Below are 24,598 nucleotides of genomic sequence, written 5' to 3' on the forward strand. Positions count from 1 at the left end.
TCATCAAACCATAGCCAAAATTTGAAGCCAGAGAGTTGTGAATTCTAAGTAGCATTATTATGTCATGATTATCTGATGCTCTGCTGTGACACAGGCAGAAGAGCTTATATGGCTTTTTTTTTTTTTTTCTCCTTAGGGTTCTCAAGGAGCATCTCGGGGAACAGGAGGTTTCCATTTCATTAATTCTGGACTCTGTGGAGGAAGGTGATCTGGGGAATTACTCATGCTATGTTGAAAATGGGAATGGACGCCGACATGCTAGTATACTTCTACATAAAAGGGGTAAATATGCAACTTTTCAGCATGCAGTGCTATATTGCAGGGGTGGTCAGTTTGCAAAGCTACCTTCTGATGAAAGCCTGTCTACCTGAGATGTTAATAAGCAGTGATTGTTTTTCCCCAGGCATTTGTACAACTTTCAAAACAAAGCAGAAAGGTTGTTGTTAACTGTAACTGTCACTAGGAAAAACACAGTAACACATTTTCATTATGTTCATATAGAAGAGGCATTTAATAATTCATGAGTGCTAAATCTAATAAAAGCTCAATAGAGAAAGGAGAGTAGGAAGCTGCAGGTAATAAGATGGTATTCGTTTTTCTCTAAGAAAAAAAACAATTATACAAATATATTTCACTTAGAGGTGCCACATAACGTTTCTTTTCAGTTTCTTTCCAACATATTTCTTTAGTGCCTGCATTTTTTAAGTGAAGTATTACAACATAAACTTCTAAGGACCTTCCTGTTTCCACTCACATCCTGTGATTTCGGCCTGTCTAATGACCACAGTAATCTCCCAAGGAGATAATTGCGGAGAGGCAGAGAGCCTTTTGCCAAGCGATGTTCCCAGATCCACTTTGTCCACCTTGCCACCCGAAGAGTGTCCCACATTTATTGCTGTGTGGTGCTCCCTGCAGACATGCAGCAGCCCAGCAGCTTCAGAGAGGAACGAATAGTCACGAGCAGGCTGCCTGCTTTGCTGCCATTACTATGTTTTTTTTTTTTTTTTAGGCTGTTTGTAAAGGTGAGTAAACCAGATTCATACTGTGTTTGAATTACTTGTGTCATCCCAATTTATGTCAGAGCAGCAATGTCTTTTCTAGTTTTAGCCTTGTATGCAAAGCGTAAGTTGAAAAGGGAGCCATAAATCAAGCTTATGCGTATCTTATTTAAATGTGTTTTTCATGTACCTCCAATTAGTTGAATAGAATAGCTTCTCAACCATTTTTCTTCTTAAGAGATACAGATATAAATAACCAAACGTTCTCCTTAGCCCAGCATTTGCCATATATTCTTCAATGTACTGAGACAGGAAATTAACTCATTAATTAATCGAACTGTACAATTTACTGGCTGGTAGCTATGTACTCCTAATTCAAAGACATTTGAACCCAGAGCAAGAATTTAATCCAACACTCGTATCCAATAGGTTGCCTTTAGTAATGAAATTAGTACATAAAGCACTTACTTAAAATAAGGATTTTTAAGGCTTAAATTACTGTAAAACCAATAATTCATTCACTTTGACTCATTCATATGCTGATGACGAGTCCTTATTTTCCCTTCCATGCCAGCAATAGCAGAGACTGACACAACATATAACTCTCTTCTGTGACTATCAGCTTTTAAATCTAGTTATGTGCATGCATAAATTTTGCAAGGATCTACTTTCCTCGTTTCCTTTCTCAGAGAAATCAGTATGGCAAACAGGCCACAGTATGTGGCCTCATGATGACATGCTTAAGAGAAAGTGATCTCAATATTTTATTTTTTATGAATAGTCAAAAGCAAAAAATAGCAAACAGTTCCCCAAATATTTCTTTTCTCCTCATTAGTAAGGCTTAATATGAAACTGTGATTTGGAAACAAAATATGTTGTGGCCTTAAAAAGCAAAAGGTACCTGTTAGAAGCCTTCTACATACTTTGCATGTTGACAACTGTTTCAGTGAAATGATAAATTAATCATGACAGATAAAAATTCTAGCTAGTCTCTCAGGTCTCCTAGGAAGAAAAGCTTTGCGCTGCTTGCTTAGTCTCCTGTATATCACCATGACAACATTTCATTTTAGGTTTCCTTGTTTAGATCCACATTTAGTCCCCGCTAGAAATGAGTTAGCTGTTTATTAATTTCTGATTATTTGCTCACTTAGAACAATCAAGTCCCAACAATGAGGTGGACCTACTTCCTGCAAACGGAGGCATCTGCAGAGATACTAGTTTTGGCTGGTTTTCTAGTTACTGCTCTTTTTTTTTTTTTTTTTCCCAGCTGTATAAATGAACAGAAACGCTGATTCTAGAATGTTCACTGAGTATCTAAAAATGAATTTATAACCCTTATTAAACTGTACCTGTAACATGTTATCACTATGATCAAAGAGGACAAGAAAGCTCCATTACTGAACTGAGAGTATTCCTGGAAAACAAAGGTATTCAGGTCTAATTGCTACAGTGCAGGTTCACGTACAAAATGTAAGCCCCCCTCCAAACACTGGGGAAAAAAAGGGGAAAAAGTGCTTGCTATAGTCAAAAGCTAATTTTGTTACATATGCAGCTGCATGACTATTTGTTAGCAGTTAGAGATCATCTGCAGCAGTGACAGGTTGATATTCAACTAGAGAGAGGAACCCTCTAGAAATTAATTTTAAGAGTAGTACTGACAACAGCTAGGTACAAATTTATTAATGGTAGGCAACATATTGCATATATAAGTGGATTGTGCACCTCAATCTCTTTTTTCATGGCCTTTTAATTCAAGAAGACAAGCCCATAGTTTATCAATATAATGGTTACCAAAAGATAATGTATAAGGAGAAAGAATGATACTGTACAGTGCTTTCCCCTGAAAAGCAGACTTTTTGTGCTGGATCCCATTTAGTCATATATTTATTTAGAATTGCAGGTTGCTGTTTAATTATGTTGTTATTTTTGTGGAAATTCTTGTCAGCGTGTTTTAACAGCTAAGCAAAATATATATATATGTGTCATGAATTTTTCTATCTATCTGATTTGTATTATTTTAAAAACTAAATAATGTATGTATAATTTTCATGGGTCATCCACCAGAACTGAGAGTGAGAAACACTCTCTATGCAGTTTTTTCAGGATCTCTCACTTTCTCATCCCATTTTTATTCTGCATTTTTTTTCTATGTTTCTTTTACATTTTACGCTCTTCTGCAATACGCTGCATTCTCAATGGATGACTATCTGTTTTTTGAATCTAATCTGTGTGCTAAAAGCTGATTGAATAACTTTTCAGTTGGGAAAAAAAAAGAAGTTTCACTGAAATAAATTGCACAGAAGTAAATTGTCTAGAAGAAAAAAATATTATTGTTGACGTTTCTGATGAGATATATGTTTGAAAAGGAAAGAATTAACTCTTCCTATGGGAAACAAATCTTGAGGAAACATACAAGTCGGTAGGAATGCTCTAAACTCATCACCAGTTAGTATATAAACATTGTGTTAATATTTACTTTATTTTGACAGCAAATTCTGAACAGCAAAAAAATTCTCAATTTTCTTCAATTCACATGTTTATTAATGATAACAGAATTATTGACAAGCACTTTAACTTACACTGATAGTATAAAGCTGTTTTATAACTTAAGGATTTGAGTAAACTAAGTTTTTGATCTCATGGATATTTTCCAACAGGAGAGCATGGCTTCACACAGGGTAGTGAGGAGTGACAATTAGGACTTGAAACAGAAAAGGAGTCAGTCACGCAAGAGGTTTGTGACACAGTACCAAAAGTGTGAAAACTCTTCTTTCCCCAAGCCTAATAAAAAAATGCCTGTCTGTTTTACACTCAATCTCATCTAAACTCAGCAAATTAGTAGGTTAATAGGGATTAGTTCCTGGCAGAACCTCGTCATAAGGCTGTTCTCTTCCTCAGCAAGGCTTTTCTCATCCTCAAAAAAATGGAATCTAGTGAAAAGATTTGTCAGATTACTTAGCATATGCCTAAATCTAGATTTCCTCTGGGGGTGTGCCAAACAAATTGTTTAACAGACTCCCATCTAAAACAGCTTTTGTACCACTTTTATGATAGTTCTTCTCTTTGCATAATGTCTGTGTAAGTTAAGTTCTAACCTTGATTGGCAAGGAAGAAAATATTTTAATATGAAATGTCACAAATTGTTCTTATCACCTATGCAGAGTTAAGTTATTCTTTAATGCTATCCTTAGGGGAGGAAAAAAAGTAAATAGTGAAATAGTGTGTTTTATGATCTTATATCCTTGGAACTTAGTATTCTATTTTTTCCCCACATTTTAGCACCTCCCAGTGCTTCTTACATTCATTTCTTTCAGAGAATCTAAAAGCAGTAATTGTGTGGGCTGATTTCTGTTGTGCATGCGCAACTAGAAGCTCTCCTAATCAGTAAGGAATAAGTCATATAAAATTAATTTTGGTGGAGAAGCTCAAAGAGATTAATATAATTTTGTATCATGATGACTTTTTTTCCCTTCAAATTGAAGTACAAACTGCTTTTAAAATGTGGTGTACTGTATTTAAATGTACTAAATTTCAACCATGCTGTAGCATCTACATTTTTTTCCACCTTGTACTCTCTCACGCTAACATACTTCTGGAGGTAGTCAGGGTAATTATTCTCCTGCTGGGAACAGGTATCCCACACTCCTCAGAAAAAATAAAATTGTCATCGCTAAGGATATACATTCTATTATGATTATTTACTGCCTCTATTCTAATAAGGCAGAGAAATCCAACAGAACCCAGGCTTCCCCATGCTGTCCTCTGAACAGATTAATAGGTTAACAAGATCTTTGTCTTGTATTTACACTCATATACACACATACCTTCATACATATATTTTCCTGAATCTGATTAGTTCTTTCTCACAGATAAATAAGGAATATATATATTATGTATAGATCTAATGAATAAAGTGAGATAATGGGCTCTGAATAGATAGTTCTAATAAATAAAAAGAAATTCCTGCATTGAAAAAAGCTATTAAAAACTGTAACTAAATTGAGCTAACTTAAGTCAAATTTGCAGACACCTACAGGCATGTGTGGCCCACACTGGATAAAAAAAAAAGCATATTCTTTGTGCCAAGAGATGATCTCATAATCAAGCTAATGAACATCCCAAATCAGCAACTTCTGGTGTCAGGAGCATCATTATCCTATAAGATCCACCAGTGACTTTTTTCGCAACCATATCAATAACACCATCCATGGGGGAAAAATATCACAAAAACTTGAAAATGGACGCACATACACATGCACGTATCTATCTATAGACATAGATATGCATATGCTGTGTGAAGCTGTAGTTCCGTATGCCATACTATGGAAAGATAAATCATTTTACAGCCATATCATAGTGAATACTGTATTCAGAAGAAGAATATATTAAAAAAAAATAGAATAGCATGAAGAATTTCTTTCTTCCTAACCTAAATTGTAACTGCTGTTTACTGATAATGTCTGATATGGGACTCAGGCAAGTAAATGCTCCTGTGTTAGCCAATCTCCTCCTTCCTCTTCAGGAAACACATTTCTTTAGAATCAATAACCCATATCTAACCAATAACCAATGCATCACTCCTGCATTGCTTATCAGTATCTGTTTTTTGCCCCTCGTTCTCTTGGAATATCATCCGAGAAAAAACAACTGGGACTTTTAGTCAGCATTGTCTTTAACTGCTCTCCTTCCAAATTACATTAATTACCTTTATGTTTTGCTTTATAATTGAAGTGTATGAAGGTAGTATATCTCGACCAAATGTTAGCGCTATATATAGCTGAATTTCATAGCTTGTCATCCAGATGCCCAAGATGCACAGAGAATGGAAATGAGTTTAGGCAACAAAGTTGCAAAGATTTATGTATGTGCTAACTGGAAGCTCTGTGAATAGTCCTGTTGACTTCAGAGAGAGATTACTTATAGGCTGTGAAGTTCAGCAATCTGCGTAAGTGATTGCAAAATTGAAACCTTAGATAGACTATAATTGGATTTTGAAAAAGGCTCAGAAATTGAATACACAGCTATAAATCACATATCCACCAAGAGTTATAAATCACACACAAAAAAAAAAGAATGAAGCATAATTATTTTTCCTAGCAGCTCAGCTGTATACGGGCTAATGAATAGAAAAAGATTAATTTTAAATCATCACAGATCATCAAATGTAAAGTATATGAAGCATGTCATATAAATCAAAAGGTATGAATCATTGAAGGCACCCTTTTATTTACTTTCTTGTTACAACTGCAGCTAAGTGAATTACTTGTGTGACACAATGAAAGGAATTTTATCAAAAATCAAAGCAAGGTGAAGATCAAAGATATATCCCACAGTATACCTAATAATTAGGTTAGAATCTGTATAAAATGAGCGCATTCATTCTGAGCCATCTCACTCAGGATATTTAGAGGGGGCCACGTACTTTGTTTTAATTAGCTGTTTCTTTCGTTCAGGTAGCTTGGCTAAAGCTTCCCGATAAGGAAAAAAAAATGTAGCCATTGGTCAAAATGCTTGTAACAAATCTTGTTTTAAATTGAAGCAATTTATTCAGAAACCAATCTACTCCCGCAGCAGTAATCAATGTGTTTTCCCTTGCAGTAGAACTGCTCCTGAGCTACCGCAGCACTGGTGCTAATTGCCTGTAACTAAATGACTGCTGCACTTCCCAGTGTAGCTCCTTGGCACTCACTCATTTGTGGGGTTTAACTTAAAGCCTGTCTCCCCCACAAGAGTTAGCCCAGTGATTTTCCTCGACTGTTTTCTGCATTGACTATCTTAGAAGAGGGCAAGCTCTGCGCTTTGAATGGCGCAACGTGGAAGATAAGCAGATTTTGTGAGGGCTGCAGTTTTTGTCTCTCCCCTCTGATGTGGGATTTTGCCGAAGCAGAATCTTTTTAGTCCAGTGCCACTGCGGGAAACTCGATTTTTTGCAGGAAAAACAGATCACAGTTCAAAGAGAGTGTAATGCCCACTGTAGTAACCATGCTGGAATTGCAGTGCCAAAGTCAGTGTAAAGCAGCAGGGAAAAGACAGGCTCACCCTCTAACTATGATGGTCCGCTCTAGATTAGTGTTGACAGTCACAGTGTCACTGCCATGGGCATCACCAGTGCCCTCAGTGCTCACAGAGCACCTTACAGTGCACCTGCCTCTCTTCCAAAGACCTCTCAGTGACCAAGAAGTCGAGGTCGAGCTCTTGCTATGAATGTGTGCTGATAAATGAGATCCAGCACCAAGGAAAACACGACCCTGCTACAATACATGGAGATTTCTGTGCGCTCGAAGCGGTCTGAGAAGAAACCATCTTTCCCTTGAGCTCCCAAGAGTTTGCGATGAGCTTGGCAGGGGCACATAAAATGGCTCTTTTTAATGCTTTCCAGGGTGACTTGGAGAATGTTCTTGTTTTCTTTGCTTGCCATAGATTTCGGGCAGCACTACGTGTATTCAAGGGCTTTCTGTTAAAGCAAATACACATTCTCACCTAGCCCTGAATTAATCTGATGGGGAAAGTGGTAGCTCTGAGAGACTCTGCTGGCAAAGTGCTGTTGTTTATGCATGCAACACTCAGTGACAGAGAGCAGATGACTACCTGCAGTTATTTTTTTCATTTAATCTCATAATTATTAATTTTGGAAAAACTTTTGATTTCCATTTGCATTTTTTTTCTTACCTTTAATGCATCGTAACAGCAGATAGAGTTGTGTTTTTGTTTCTTGGGTTTGCTTTGTTTTGTTTTGTTTGCTTTTGCCTAGGAACTCAACCTGTTAAAATCCCTTTCTCTACTTACTGTTGAACAGCTGCATCACCTGTAGTATGAAATGATAAAGAGACTATAGTAAACCACTGCAGAGTAATTTCCATTTCCATTTATATTTATATTCAAAAATACTATGCTACTTGCCTATGCAAACTATTTTTGTTGGGTGTTTTTTAATAACATTCCCCTCTCTGGACCAGAAAAGTCTGAAATAACCATGCTGATCTTAAAAATGTCTAACACAAAGGAGTTTCCAGCACCATTTCAGAGAGAATGACACAGAATATAAATGCCTTTTTATTTTATTTTATTATGCTTTTAGTGTCTTCTAGAGAGCAATGAAATCTTTTTACAGTTGCCTCAAAATAATAAAAACGTGTGGTTCTCAGCAGACATAGTCAAAATAAATGGAATTGTCACTTTTTCCTCTAACCTTTTATTTCCTAATTGAATTGTATTGCGCTGAAGTGTCGTATCTGCATAAGCACAAGAGAGAAAAAAAAAAGGGTGCTTCAGGGCAACATCACTTCCCTAAAACAGAAGTTACCCAGTAGAGGAGGACATTGTGAAAGTAGCATGGAGCTCAGCTTTCTCCAGCACAGATCTTTATGAAGCAGAATATGCATCCTGGATTCCCAAAATCTACTCTCTTAGCATTCTTGGAAACTGAGCAATATTAGAAATGTATGGGTAGCTTTAAGGGGTGGCATTTATTACTTATTTCATATTGCAACATTGCTAGTAATACCTTCCTTCCTCCTCCCATCCCTTCTTTTAATATTGGCAGTTCTGGGCTGGTGAGTAAATGAAGAGTGACAACCAAATGGATGTCACCTACCCATGCGAGCTTTCTTAAGCACGTACTGCTAGAACTGGAGGGATGAAAGTCAATAATTACTTCCTAACTGAGAAGCAACCCCTCTGAGGATACTGCTGTTGTCAGATAGTCGTGGCTACACTTGACTTGTGTCCCTGTCCTTGGAAAGGGAGCCACAGGACAATGGCCCCCATCCATCACACAACTCTCCAGCTATGAAGTGCAGCAAAAGCAGGGAGTTTGTGGCCTGAGACTGAACATCAGGACTGACCAACCGGGGTGATATACAGTTTCTAGACACAAGCCAACCCTGCTTAGGGAAAGAGGGCAGGACAAAGATGAATTACAGATCATGGAAAATTATGTCAAAGATATTAACACATAATAGAGATGTGAGGCTTTGGGACTCCTAGGATAATTTGTCTTCACATTTATCAAGTTTGTTTGTTTGTTTTTTCATATTAAAAGAATAAAAATGGAAATTTTAGCTTAGTCTTATACAGTAGACAGAATCTCATCAAATACAAACAGAAGTGTTTCTTCTCTGTATGTGGAATAGAGGAAGGGCTGTGCTTGCCTTATGGCCACCAAAAGAGAAACGCTCATCTCTGCTTTCATTGTAAGTGGAATGTCAACAATTATCTGTGTAAAACAAACTGTCATCTATCTACTGAGAGAGACTGTTTTGAAATATCTCTTGCACATATGTACATAATAAGGCACATCATACACATATTTTCACACATGCTCAACATTTTTTTTAAGCAATTCAAATAGTTCATCAAAGAAAAAATTATTTTTGAGAGAAAAGACTTCTCTTAATTACGTATTTCCTCAATGGTCCTATAAAGAAATAAGTAGCCCAGCATTCAGTATTTTGTGCTAAGTTTTTATGTAAAAATGCTAGGTGTGCAGCTAATCTTTCTCTGGTTCGAATATGGTTGTTATTGCATTTTGTAATTCTTTGCAGAGCTGATGTATACAGTTGAGCTTGCTGGTGGGCTTGGTGCTATTCTGCTGCTACTTGTTTGTTTAGTGACTATCTACAAGTGTTACAAGATAGAGATTATGCTCTTCTACAGGAATCATTTTGGAGCTGAAGAACTAGATGGAGGTAAGGCATCTTCTCAGTATTTTTTCTACTTTCCAAGTTTGCCTGTCTTTTTTTTCTCTCTACCAAGGCCCAAATTTCATTCCAGTTCAAGATGTGTTAACAACTGCAATTTTTATTTCCCACTTGCATTAGGCACAGCCTTTAATAGACGTTCCTCACACAGCACATTGGTAGCAGAGCTTGCTTAGCTGGTGTACGTTGTTCTCTGGATCTCCAGGAGATATGCACATCTCTTAGGTTTTTACTCCCAATACTGACTGTCACATAACAACGCTGAAGCATTAAAGATATTCACTACTTCCAGGTGCTGAAATCCAGCTTCTCCACCTCATAAGTATGTGTCTTTTCTAATTGTGCTATCCTGAGAGGTGGAAGCTGGAATGGATCTCAGCTTAGTGCTTGTTTAGCCTGATCGGCTTCAATAAGATGGAGCACCCAACATTTTTTTTTTTTCTCAAATTCATTTACTTAACCATTGGGAGAGCAACAAAGAGTCATTGAAGTTGCTCAGTGGTTGAAGGACATCCTGGTGAAACAGAAGCAATCTGCAACATGCTCATGAGGTTGTGTCAAATTTTTACAAGGTTTTTCCTTTTTTCTCTTTCTAATCGCTGAAGACAGAGGTCTTCTCTATCTCTAATCCTTGTAATCAAAACTGCTGTTGAGCAGCAAACTGGCTTGGGCTGCGGGCTTTGATTAACCAGGTTTGGTTTCAACGGTCAGAGCTCCTGATGTTTCATGCTGCCACTATGTCTTTTGTGACAGCATCTTCTTTTTTTCCTCAAATACTGTTGAAAGTTATATTACAGTTCAAGGTAATAACCTGGGGGCAGAAGCCACTGTGTGACGTGTTATAATAAGTATGTACTGATAAACAAGTGCCAGCCAAACTATCACTGATAAGGGAGAATAGTGGCAGCAAAATTAGAGGTCCTTATGGAAGTGAAAGTTTTCTGTACGAAGATGTCTACTGAATGACCCACTTCTGCCTGCAATCTAAAAATGCCCAGGACTTCAAAATAGAAAATGTCTAAACAAACACAAGAGCATTAGAACATTTTGTACCCTTCTGCTGGATTTATAAAATTGCTGTATATTAGTATAGTACCTAAGTGGGGAAAAAAAATCAGGTTATTCTGTTTCTTTCACAGAAGAGGAAACTGAAGCCCAGAGGGACTGTGACTCATGAAGGCTTTTGACAGATATCATTTTTTCAGGAGCTGCAATCCTTTCTCCTCCACTAAGCAAGCCTCAATTTAAATGTGCTTGCATACTTGCATGCATGAATTTAATAACATTCATATGCAGAAATAGATGGTTTGTTTAATAATTGTTTAAATAGATGCAATTTAATGTTTTCCCTCTGAATTTCAGTAATTCTTGTTTTTACAGCTGTAATTTATTGTTATATCAAATCATTCCAATTCATTTGCAGACTTACTCTAGAAAATGTTACATGCTTGCATCTCTCTCCTTGCATCCCAAACATCAGTGACCTTGGAAAAAAATATTTTAATCTCACATTTGAAAACAATTGCAAAAGGAGAAGAGTAATCTGCAAGCAGACTGTGCTGTGATTTTGAAGGAGGAAAACTTGTATCCATTCATGTATTCTTCTCAGTAAATTTCATCATTGCAGATGCTAAAGCATGGATTCTCCTTAGTTGATCAATGCAAACACTCGTGCTTACTTAAATTGCCTAGAAAAATACTACTTGCAGATTACTAATGGAATACTGTAGCTTCTACTGTATTCAATATGCTAACATCAAGGATAAAAACCTCTTTTACCAATTAAGTTATCGCAACTATTTTTTTTTCCTCTGAGGCTCTGTTGTACTGTGTCTCTCTGCAAGAAGGCAGAGAGAAAATATCCCACAGAACACTAAGTCATAATTTGTGTGGAAATAAATTGCAGAGATGATACAATCAAGTCCTTTCCTTTGGCTCAGTTTGCTTCTAACATGCACTAAATCCTGAACTTTATTCTTCTATTCCTCCTGCAGTGCAATAGCAGAGCACCCATGTCTTATTCATAATTTAGATCATATTCGACCATACATCAGGATAGCATGTGGATAAGCAAACATCAAAATACAGGCTATTTTTCTACTCATTATTATATTGTATCCAGAGAGGATTCCAAGCACTTGAAAAGTGATATCCAATTAATTTTTTTAGTCGAAAATCTCCTTTAAAAAGCAATGCTTCATTTCTTCCCTGATCAGAGAAAAAGCCCTTCAGGTTGTCAAATCTCATCACAACTCCTCTCTCATTTCCAAGCCTTAGATGCGTTAGTTTTTCTCAGGCTAGCATACACATTTCTCTGGGCGGCAGGGGCAAATTGTGAAAAATATTTGAAAACAACATGTATAACGTTTGGAGTTAATGCAAGTTAATTTATTACTTGTGTTGGGGCACTTCAGATAAGCAAGCAGCTTCCTCATTTACCTGCCTTTCGGCTTGGATTTCCTATCTTCTCTGTCACCCCAGTGACTAAGATTCTCCTTCTGTTTTTTCTGTCTCCACAAGCACTTCAGCTTGGTCATACTTTTATTGTCTGCTGGGACTGCTTTGAAAGGCATTTTTTTATGGTTAATTCCTTGCCTTTACTCGAAAATTCGAATGTCATCAAATGCAGCTCTCAGTGCTTTTCTTCCCTCTCTGTGTCTGTACATGCTTTCCAGCTGCTCAGGAAATGATCTCCTAACGAGGAAATTGCGTGACAGGCGTCGTGGTCTTCTTTTGCACCGAACAACACATCATTCAGGTGTTTAGCTAGGAATGTTTAGCACTGTGAACATCTGATGCATCTCCTTGAGATCTGGAGCAAAGAAGCAATTGAAATGCTCCGAACCGTAACACTCCCCTTCTCAACTGCTGGTATTTGGCATGACCTTGTGTCTCAGAGAAATAACTGGCCCATTACCTGACAGAAACTGTCAAATTTGTCTGAACAGAGAACTTCAAGATCTGTCCACATGCAGGATGTAGATGGTACCTTGGAGTGATGTGCAAGCAGTGTGCAGTAATACTTTGAAGACTTTTTAGAAATGGAGGCTTCACTGGGAATTTGCAAGGACTGATCAATGTTAAATGTCAAGCTACTTTTTTGGGTTTGCAGCTCTAAATTTAAAAGCCTATTTTAAAGAGCCTTGTCCATAAAGTACACATTAAGTCTTAACACATTATTAGTGAAAGCTACGTTTAGAAGCTATGATTTCCTCTGTTATTTACATTAAGCTCCAACATGAGAGATTTTATAGTACATTCATCATCTATAAAGTGATTTACCACTTACTATTTATGCAAGGACTTCAGCATTTTTATTTTCCAAGGATATTTTCTGCTGCCTTCTCCAATTTTTAAATTATTTAATGAGCAAACTAAATAATATACTTTAACACAAAAGAATAAGAATGCAAGAAAGCATTTCCAAGAACCTGGGACCCACACATGCCATGACTTCTTTCTACCTTGCACTCTTTGATTTTAAAAGACTATTTGTATCAGAGAGATTGACACCATATAGAAATCTACTCTTTGCCTATGTAAGAGGTGACATTGTGTTTGTGGAAACTTCGCACATTTTTACCCAGGACGACTTTCTTTTTTGTGAAATTGTTTCTGGTTATCAAATCATGTAATCATCAGTTCAGAAGCATGATGCAGCAGGCATGCAGCAAGGGTGGAAAGAGGAGTCAGGTCACTTCTTTAGGCAGCAGGTTTACGATATTGCTTTAGAATAACCAGGAAGTTTCAGTTCACTGAGGCAGCTACGTTTACATTTTTCTTTTACATTTGAAGACCCAATCAATTTCAGGGGATGTGCAGATATCTGTAACCAAACGTAAGGATTTAAGAATTAAAGATAAATGGAGAATTCTACAGACCACAGGCTGAAAGCCAAAGGGCCCGGTCAGATACTCATGAACTCACATGTTTGCTTGTATTTCAGATTCCAGTTTCAGACATAAGAGTGTATTTTACAGCTATCAGCAAAGAAAGAGACTGCAGACACCAACACTTGAGTGCATTAGTAACCATTTAAATTAATGCAAGGAGTGCTTTTGTCTAAAGAATTAATAAATAAGTCTTGAACACTACCATAAAAAGGAGAAAGTTTACACTAAGAGGTTTACATTAAAATCAATAAGAGCACAAAGAGTAATAAATTATAGAAGCCTGAGCAAACATGCTGTGAGCAGAGTTTTCTAGCGAAACTTTCATACATACCCTTTCTCCCAGTTACAATGACAGGAAGTAAATTTTAGGCCTAAGAACAAAAAATGTAGTAAGCTGGTAACTCCAAAGAGAGAACTTTGCTTGGGATCTGATACGATAACTCTCAGAATAAGCCTAAGATCTTTGCACAAGGTCAGGCAGGTTGGTGTCTCCTGCAGTCCTGAGTCTTATTCTCAGATTTGTCTTGCAAAGGAAATCTGTGTATATTGGGGAAAGAGAAGTCTCAGCTTTTATGTAGGCAGGATGCAGCAGGGTAGGCATCTGGGAGCCAGGGTCATGGATCAACTCTGGGCTTCACTGCAGAAGTCCTATAGGTTGCTTTTCTTGCACATTGCTGGAACATGACAAACTGCTAAAATGTGCTAGCACTGTACTCTGTGAACTCAGGAAATCTTTGCTTTTGACTTATGACAGCTATGGTGATCATAGCTTATAGCAGCTCTGGGCTGCACTGGTTCATGCATTTCTATTGCTTAGTGAAGGGAACCAAACAATGGTCAGATTAAGCAACAGATGAGTTTGTGACTTGAAGACTGTTGCAACTGGGACTCCTTAGCCACCTAGGTCATGACTTTTCTCCTTACAGTTATCTATCTGCAGAAGACCAGCAGGGTTCACAAACAAACCTACGGAATTGCCCAGAAAAGACCTTATTAACAGCACAACACAAAAACAAGATAAACTTCTCAGTGGTTTCCAAGGTTTCAGCATCGTAACCTTTTAACCAGCAAGGAGAGGCAACACCTTGAGTTTTTTAATGTTTCTGTGTGATATACCTGCTAACTTTAAAATATAACTTTTAACAATGGCTTAGATACCTGACAAAGCCCTTGAGTTAATGATTATGCTATGCAGGTATAGCTGGACTGAAATTGCTGCTGAAGTTAGTGTCTGTGAAATTACAGAATCTCCCCTTGGGACCCATACGATAACTTTGCAACAGCAGCCTCAAAACAGCATATATATGTTAATTGGCTATTGGAAAATTGTGACAATAAGAAATGCTACTTTGTGAATTTCAATTTCAAATTCTATTATAATCATCTTTGCAAAAATGCAGCTTTTATCTTCCTCAGAGTTACTAGTTACAAAACAGGGATTTTCTCTTATTTAATTAAAATATATTGTTGCAGTCCTTCTTAACTATTAACTTTTTGTTTATGCAATTTATGAATCTGAAATCTTCAATCAATAAAATCTCAATTTATATCTCCTTTGAATATGGATTTTTCTACACTGTATTCTCAAAATTTACTGTTTCAAAGAAAAGTTCATATTCGTTATCTGTCTCCCTAATTTACACTTTGTGGCATCTAAAGTATATGCATAAATAAAAATTAAAAATGAGCAGAATTGTAAAGAACTGCTTTAGAATTCACATTTCTACAGATTAGAAAGTCCAGAAGTACAGTAGAAACAAAACCAGCTCCATCATATATAATGAATACTGCTGTTCATGAAGACTGAGATACTTTCTGTTCCATATCCAGCAGCTCTGTCAAGTGGCTCTAAGCTTTGAAGATTTTTTTTTTTTTTGGCTTACTTTTTTTTTTTATCAAAAGCCAAACTGCATTGCAGATTTCCAGGGTAGGTGAACTGAATGCACCTTATTGGTGTCTGATTGCAAAGCCTGTTTCCAAGCCATTCACTTCCCCAGTTTCATTTATATCTACAATTATTTCCTTGACCTTTTTCTAGTTTTGTCAAGATCAAAGCTGCCTCTACTCCAGTTTTCAAAATAATTTACCCGGGTATTAATTATAAGTGCTGTCAGTGAGATCAGCAGAATTTAGGCATAAATAGGAAGTTAAGCATGTATTTTATACATGTAGTTAGGTGCTTAGTATCAATAAATTCAATAAACAATAACAGCAGTTGCTACATGGCACATGGTTAATTTGAGAAGTTTGCCTGGTATCAGCAGACTGATTCTTTCATTTTCAAAGTTTACAATATATCCTTAATTATTACCTCTTTCTGCTACCTTCTTTTTTAATTAATAACTACTTTCTTCCAGTCTTTCATAGCTAATTGCTCCACTCTGCTGAGTGCTTGCTAGGTGGTGACCATTCAGTCTTTCAATATTTACTAGAAATGCTTTTTTTCTGTTTTGTATTGGACCTGCAAACAATTCACAGAAACTGGGAGAATACTGTCTATCAACATCTTCTAATTTTCTTATTTTTACCCCTCTAAAACTCTTATTAGAACTTTTGACTTTACAAAACCAACTTCAGAGATTAGTGCTGCACCAAGTTTTTATATTGAAAGTAGAATGTCTTCAGCAGTAGTATTTTAATTTACACTTCCATGTTAGTGAGAGCAAGTGAGATACATTGTAGATGCACTTCATATAGTCAGGAATAGAAAATTAGACTATGCATAACCAGAAATATTACCATTAATAAAAGATTATTCAGTTTAATTAATTAAGTACTAGTCTATCTTGTGTATTTATCAATGACAAATTTCAGTTTTGATTATAGAAATTCAGGAGAAAATATAGCTGAGAGATAGATTATCTTGTACACTTAAAATCATTATTTTATTACGTGGCTGAATTTATATCTGCCTGGAATCAACCCTACTTTTCAAGTAATATTAGATGCAACATTAGTACTTCATAACTAATTTCCTAAATTAGTTTTCATAAATGTTCCTACTGATATTCCTGTAAAGAAAACATAAAACTTTCATTTTTATAGTTTTTCAAGTTTTTTAGGCTTTCAAAATTCTGGAGTGCTAGCAATGGAGAAAAATAATGCATTCCCATTGCTTTAATATTGTTGTAAATATGTCTTACAGCCACAGTAAAACCTCTTCTGGTCTAAGGTGTGCTGAGAAAATTCCAAAAGCCTGTTTAGAATTGATTATGCCTCGGTAACCTCTTCCCCAGTGTTCAATTTACAATACCTCCCTCCAATTCAGCATTGCCCACTCTGCACAAGGGTCTAGATGATCGTTAGGAATGCTACATTTAACAAGTACTTTACCATGGAAAAATAATGTTGGTGGTTCTTTATTTTCATTAGAGGAGGAGGTTTACAAAAGAAAGAGAAAAAGAAAAATAAAGAGGAAAAAAAAAAGGAAGAAAAAGAAAACAAAAAAAATCATGTAGAATGAGCTCCATAACCAACAAAAATGCTGTGCAGCACAAAGCAGAAGCAATTTCAAAGATATCGGTCTTTTAAGTATCTGTGCAGTCATCTAAGTTTTTAAAATAGATGATTTTTTATGTGGAGGATGACAAGGACTATTGGCCCATGTACATTAAAAGTGTCTTTGCAAATAACAAAACAAGCACAATTTATGAAATGTCATACACCCTTGCCATTTTGAAGCAACAAAGATCTTCGGGAAATTTTGAAGACTTGCTACTTTACAACCCTTGCTGAACAAGGCATGCTTTTTAGGTGAAAAGCCTGCCCCATTCCCTGACACCGATTCTCTGCAATGCTGGGAGAATCCAGCTCTAGGGACTTGAAACCCTGAAACTCTTCCTTAGAGAAGCATTCAGCTCCTGAATTCAAGAGAGCAGAGCAGGCTGCATCTGAGCTGCTGCATTCTGTGCCTTGGATGCTCCCCCCATCTCTGCTGGTTGCTCCAGAGGGTTATAGGAGGTACAGAGCTGCAAATTAATCCCAGTGCCTAGGTCTACCATTAAAAATAGGTCTTGCATCTAGTGGTGCTATGAAGCACAACTTTGTGGGGAGTCTCTTTATTTTGCTCTGTGAATCTGTCTTGTGCTAAAATATATGCCAGCAGAAAATGAGAGTTCCTCACTGGCAGGAACATGACTGATAATGAAAAGTCAACTCTAAGGAATATTCTTTAAAAAAAAAATTCATCCATAAGTGTATTTCTTCTGTCCCCCTTTAGCAGAAATATGCAATACTTAATAAACCCTCAAAGGCCCAAAACGATCAATGCTTGGAGTGCAACATGAAAATCATTTGAAAATACATACATGTATAAGACAAATTCAAAGCTGAAACTGTTTACTGGTCTCTATAGAAGGCCATGTTTTATCTATCTTTCTGTAGGCACAGGCTTAGCATTTATGCATATATAACTGTGAAAAAAAGCATGCATATAGATGAGTACTTAGATGTCTGATAGCAATTTACTTACCCAAAGATCCCATTTGCATGTGACAAAATAGATGCATATAGAGTCTGGCTTTCATTTTATGCTGATAGTGAGCCTTTAAGTGACTGCTGCAGAGCATATTTTTACTCCTTGGAAAAAGAAGCAACAATCGCAGCTTCAGCTCCTGCAAGCTTATACAACTTCAGCTGGATTAATACTGTAGAAAGCTATATGATCCTTTTTACATTTAGAAGATTATCAAAAGGAATGGATAGCATTCAAGAATTTATTCATTTTGCCAAAAACCCTGGATCCAGTTACTGAAATGATATTTCCATATTTCCCTAGTGATGAGATTTCATTGCAAATGTCTTCATCCTTAAGACTGATCCAAACGACTTTCTTGGACCCATGGTTGAGTATAGCTCCATAACAATTACTCAGTGTCCCAACTTTTTTACCTCCATAAAACAGTTAAAATGATACGCCAAAGTTTGTCTTCATGGACTGTCTTGATCAGAGCCTTGCATGACCAGTGGATTTGGGCTAATTGAAACATTTGCAAACTGAACACACCATCCTTTGAGCATAGGCTGTTCTTGACACCATTAAACTAATCCAAAGCCCCTGTGTGCTCTCAGGCTTGCTGTACACTAACAAAGACATTTTTGCATTGAGTCTGTCTGACTTTGGCCATGTGAGGTCCGCTTCAGATTTTGTTTCAGTCTTTTTCCCACAATAGATGCAATGGAATTTCACTGTGATGGAGATTGCTGGGCTGAAGATCTCCATCCTCACTCAGGTTTTTGTAAAGAGGAATCCCAAAATGGTTAAGGCAAGAACAATGCTCTCAGGTACAAAAGTACATGTAGCTATTTACTTTTAATCTCAATGGGAAAGAAATTAAAAAAAAAAAAACATGAAATGATCAACATCCTTGTCTTTGGTAATTAGCAGGTGTTTTTCTTCCTATGTGTGGGAGGAAGCAGGTAGTGAGTAAGTATGCTCCCGCTTCTTGCTAATGCACAGGAACCTGAAAAAAACAAATTTTCGAAATGGCATAATCTTTACTAAAGCCAAAGTGCAAGTAACAGTCAATCATGTTTTCCTTCTATAAATGCATGGATAGCAGACTGAACTGCTTGCTGATGGGAGGAAACAAGGAAATTCTCATTTTAAAAGGAAGTTCAGGTGGCCGTAGCTTGCTTTCTTTTCCATTTGGATCCGTCTTTGTTTTCTGACACTGAATATTTAATTAGATCAAACTGATTTTATGTCCAAGTAGGGAAACATTTAGTTATTACTTTATTATCTAATAATATAAATAGTAATATCAAGATATTCCTGACTTGATCAGAGCACAGATTTTATGATGAAGTAGATGACAGGTGTGCTGAGACCAACCTTTTTTTGGGAAAAATATCTGTTCCAGTGAATGGCAAGCAAGCACAAAGCTATGCTGGATTCCCTGTGTGTTTGCTGAAGGCCTTGAGAGCCTGGCAGACAGCAAAGGAGTTGCAGAGCTCCCTGCTGCCATGTGATGTGACCAAAGGTCTGACAAAGACTGAACCCCTGGTCCTGGACTCACTGACTCAGCCACAAGAGCCAGATATTTACAGGCTCGCATCTCTCTTCCAGTCCATTGGGAAAGCATGTTAAAAATACGAATTAAGAATTCTTTTAGAATACACAGAACGGTCCCACTGGTTGCAAGCAGGAATCAGAGGATCTACTTACCAATGACATACAGAGAAGTTATCTTTAGAAGTTGTCTTTAAATATTACCCTGCAGATGAGAATTACAATATTTTACAAGCTTTCCCAAATTTTGCTACAATTGAATTTCTCAATTTTTTGACCAATTAAGAGGAAATAGTAAATACCATTGCTCTTTGATGTTCTCTGCATCTCTGCTGACCATACAGCTGTCTGCCTGCATTGTTTTTAAAATATTTTACAGAGTTGGTAATTCCTGCTGCAGTTAGGAGTCTTGACTGTAATCTCCCAATAGCTCTTGTTTGATCCATTCAGTGTTATTTCAAGGCACTGTATGAAGTATTTGGTGCTTCTTTTTTTTCTTTTTTTTTTCTTTTAACTGTGAATGATTTTAATATCAGAAATACTCCAGAAAAAAATCATGAAAAGAAAGAACCATAGAAAACAGTTCTCTTTCTTTACTTGTTCTCTTTTTTTTTTTTTTTTTTCATGACTAAAGCAGTCCAACAGAAAAATATACATAAAAACGTAGAAAATGAAAGTTGCGATAACCTCATAGGGTAGGAAAAGTTGAAATTTTACCATTTCACTGCTGTCATCTACAAATCTAGGAAGGAAGAGCAGATCATTCAGAGCATCTTTTCACTGATTTCATTTATACACTTTGTATCCATACTACATTTGGCAGGCTTTTCCAAGTAGGTGTTGCCAGACTACAAAAAAAAAGAGTAGATGAGGAAAGGACTGGCACAGTAAATAACTGAATTCAGCATTGAACGAATATAACATTACTTAGGACACACAGTAGAGCATTCAATCAGGTCTCTTTTACAAGCAATTGATATTCTCAATAGCCTGTGCATAATGTTGTCGAGAAAGTTAGAAGGATGTTAACATTTCATTACTCTTGCCATTGATTTTTCTCTGCTTTCTTCACAACAAAAATCAAAACATGACCCCTCTTCCACTGAGTTAGTTCCAGAGCACTTGCCATTATTGACCTCCTAATGAAAATTAATGATGGCTCCTTTGATTCAGTCTCTCAAGGCACACCAAACACACTGAAGAAAGACGCACATTTATTTCTCAAATTGAAATGAAATGACACACTGTTAAATACCAAAATGTAAGTTAATGCAACATTGAATTTGCAAATTTAAGCACACAGAATTCAAGAGATTTAAACTGCATCAAGAGCTGATGCTGCAAAGCTGTATACACAGTAACAATTCCAGACTTGGAAAGTCAGTGAGTTTTATAAGTAAAGCTACACCTACACTTAGAACATTTCGGCCTTGGGCTCTAAATGATCTTTATAGCACCAATTTGGCAATACTGATTTTTTTTTTCCATGCAACAGGGACAGTTGTACATTCACTTATTTATTTCCATGCTTTTCTTTTTATTTTTGAAGATAGAAAAAAAATTTGAATGCTCAGTGATGTTTTTCTTCTGTGTGCACAAACTGTCACCACACAGCTGAGTGGGTTTCCTCAGTGTAGAGCCTTACACAAATATTTATGCATAGACTGATTTCAGTCTAAGGTAATGGATTGCTTCTCCCTATGTTTTAAAATCTGTGTTTAAAGAAAAAAAGAGGATTAACTGTATGAAATAAAGCAGGAAAAGTAAAAATATCTGGATTCATATCTAGCAATCAGGTGAAAGCTTGTCATTGTATATAAACAATTTGTTATTCCCGGGGAATTATCTAGGGAATGTGGAAGAATGATGAATAGTCTAGTTTACTTTCTTATTCTTTTCCTTTAGACAACAAAGATTATGATGCATATCTATCATATACCAAAGTGGATCCTGACCAGTGGAATCAAGAAACTGGAGAGGAAGAAAGATTTGCTCTTGAGATCCTACCAGATATGCTTGAAAAGCATTACGGATACAAGTTGTTCATACCAGACAGAGACTTGATTCCCACAGGAAGTAAGTCATGTCCTGATGCATGAGTGTTTCTTAAATGGCAACCACAGTGGTTGAGCATGTGGATTTAGTGTCCTTTCTATGCCTTCTCCTTCAGACTGTCATCTGTTTGTCTTAGGGAAGAGTTAGGGTGGGCCCATAGACATGCTTAAGGTGAACTTCCCAGAAGAGATAATTACTTTTTAATCATTGTGCTATTTTAATTGATGGTGAGACAGCAGAGAGAGGGCCTGTGTAAACAGAGGAAATAGGTCACTATTTTTCCACACCTTTGTTGTAGAGTTACACACCTAGGAATCAATATAAAGGTCCTTGCTTTCTGCTTCTGAGTGTGTGTCTGGAAAGGTATCAGTGATTCTAAGTGGAAAAAAAAAAAAAAGAAAGATTCAAAATGTTGTTATATTTTTTTCCAGACCTTCAAGCAGGAAGGAAGAAGTTCTGTTCAGACTAAGGCAGGAGCTGAGTAATAATACCTGCAGCAGAGCAAGGCAGTGAATTCTGTTAGTGTCCACAGCAGATAAATATGTAGTGGAGGTACTAGATCATTCTCAGAGCTTGAAAATGAGAATTGATTCTGAATGATAAAAGTGTCTCTTCTTTTCCATGTTTCTTTCATGTAGTACAGCCTATCTTTAGTTATTTTTTTGTAAATTGTTCTAGTAGTCTTCATAACTTCAGAGTAGCCATTTAGCCAGCCACTAAGTTATATATATTTTATTAAAGATAAGAAAGAATGTTTAGTATAGACACAGCACAACACTAAACATATTAGAATGGATATTTTTAAAACTACAGTAGCCTAAATATTGATTTGGAGAAGGCAATGCCTTGTTTTTTTCAGATGTGCATGATAGGGGAAATAAAAGGTTAGGAAGACTCTAACCCTACGGCATACATTAGGGTAGCATTTGCATTAGGGACTGGTGCACCCAGTTGCTGCTCCATTCCCTAGCTTGGGTGCCTTCTCCTTTTTAAAGGGAAATTGGTTACAGACATACTTGTTCCAACAAAGACACAGGTATGGGTACCAAACCACAACTCACGCACAAACACTCATGAGCTGTAACAGCCAAGGGGATTTGAAATTTGCCACCAATGTTTTTACATTGTACAGTGACCTCTCCTGGCACCCTGTCTTGTTCATCTGCAGCCAAGGGGAGTGTAGTATTTCCAGGGATTGATTTTTGAGCAATTGTCTTATTTTGTAGCCTATATTGAAGACGTGGCAAGATGTGTAGACCAAAGCAAGCGACTGATCATTGTCATGACTCCAAATTACGTGGTCAGAAGAGGCTGGAGCATCTTTGAACTGGAGACAAGGCTTCGTAACATGTTGGTCACAGGCGAAATCAAAGTGATACTGATTGAGTGCAGCGAGCTCCGGGGAATTATGAACTACCAGGAGGTCGAGGCCCTGAAACACACCATCAAGCTTCTCACTGTCATCAAATGGCATGGGCCAAAATGCAACAAGTTGAATTCTAAATTCTGGAAACGTTTACAGTACGAAATGCCTTTTAAGAGGATAGAACCCATCACACACGAGCAGGTCTTAGATGTCAGTGAGCAGGGGCCCTTTGGGGAACTGCAGACAGTCTCCGCAATTTCCATGGCTGCTGCCACCTCCACTGCTCTTGCCACTGCCCACCCAGACCTGCGCTCCACCTTTCATAACACATATCACTCGCAGATGCGCCAGAAACACTATTATCGAAGCTACGAGTACGATGTACCTCCTACCGGCACCCTGCCTCTTACCTCAATAGGTAACCAGCATACCTACTGCAACATCCCCATGACACTTATAAACGGGCAGCGGCCACAGACAAAAACTAACAGGGAGCAGAACCCGGACGAGGCCCACACAAATAGTGCGATCCTGCCCCTCTTGCCGCGTGAGACCAGCATATCCAGCGTCATCTGGTGACAGAAAGGCAAGGGGACGCCAAGTCCCTTAAGTAGGAGCAGAGTCTGCAGTCTGGTGCCTGGAACTACATCCTCGACTGCTGCTGTTAAACATGCATTACAATCGAATAACACACGAGGAAAAACAGGGTCTTGTACATATGTTTTTTGCAATTTCTTTGTAGCATCAGTCTTCCTGTTTTACCCATGTCTCTTCCCATTCACATTTTCAGCTTTGTTTTATATGTCATTGGAATTTGTATATTTACATTTTTTTAAATGAAGAGACTGCTGTATAGATAGGAAACCTTTTGGCTCCATTAGTATAGTTTTAGACTTTTGTTTCGTTACGTTTTTAACCTCTCTTGGGAATGCTTGGACAAAGCGATGTCGATGCCAGAAGCACCATCCATCCCATTGGCCCGCCTAGCCTGCCCATGAAGTCCATGCCTGCCACAGCTCACCTGTTTGGAAGAAAACCTGTTGCTAGAAGGACCCCATCCCTCACTGAGTGCTCCAGCCTTGTTTCTCCTCCCATAATGGGCTCCACTCCTTCCCTGCCCTTGCGACAACCCTTCTTGGGGCAGCCCTGCAGCCCAGCCGTCCAACACGTCACTCAGTATACTCATCCAACACCAGAATGCACCCAGTCTGTATCAGTTGCTTCACCGTAGTCACTGCAGAGTGTGTAGAAACTAGAGATGGTTTGGGGGGTTTTGTTTCTGGGGTTGAGGGGAGGGAGGTTGTTTTGTTTTAAGAATGAGTTGACTGTATCCGTTTTATAAATATAAAAGCAAACCGGGATTTTCACTGTTCCTGGAAAAGCGTTTAATGTGGTTGCGGGTTTTATTTTTTAGGCTTCTGATGGTTTCTCTTTCCCCCAACAAATTCCTGAAAATTGGATCATTTGCAGTTGTCAGGCAAATAAGGCATTAGGCACTGAAGTGCAGTGAGTCTTGCTGATATTGACGGTGATGACTTCCAAATCAAAGGGGAATGAAAGGACACTGTTATAGGTGG

General features: G+C 37.5%; 1 protein-coding gene across 1 annotated transcript in view; it reads left to right on the forward strand.

Annotated features, from left to right (window-relative positions):
• The window catches only part of IL1RAPL1 (interleukin 1 receptor accessory protein like 1), a 613,365-nt gene extending 589,062 nt beyond the window's left edge, over nucleotides 1-24,303 (forward strand). The window contains exons 7-10 of the mRNA XM_088521756.1: nucleotides 137-282; nucleotides 9,542-9,685; nucleotides 21,506-21,676; nucleotides 22,882-24,303. Coding sequence (XP_088377882.1) covers nucleotides 137-282; nucleotides 9,542-9,685; nucleotides 21,506-21,676; nucleotides 22,882-23,600 — 1,180 coding nt within the window. The 3' untranslated portion in view covers nucleotides 23,601-24,303. The remainder of the gene's footprint in view (nucleotides 1-136; nucleotides 283-9,541; nucleotides 9,686-21,505; nucleotides 21,677-22,881) is intronic.
• Nucleotides 24,304-24,598: the final 295 nt, after the last annotated feature.

Source organism: Tinamus guttatus, unplaced genomic scaffold (assembly GCF_059628265.1).
Source record: "Tinamus guttatus ecotype Peru unplaced genomic scaffold, ASM5962826v1 Tinamus_guttatus_pri_ptg000008l, whole genome shotgun sequence".
Classification (NCBI taxonomy): Eukaryota; Metazoa; Chordata; class Aves; order Tinamiformes; family Tinamidae; genus Tinamus; species Tinamus guttatus.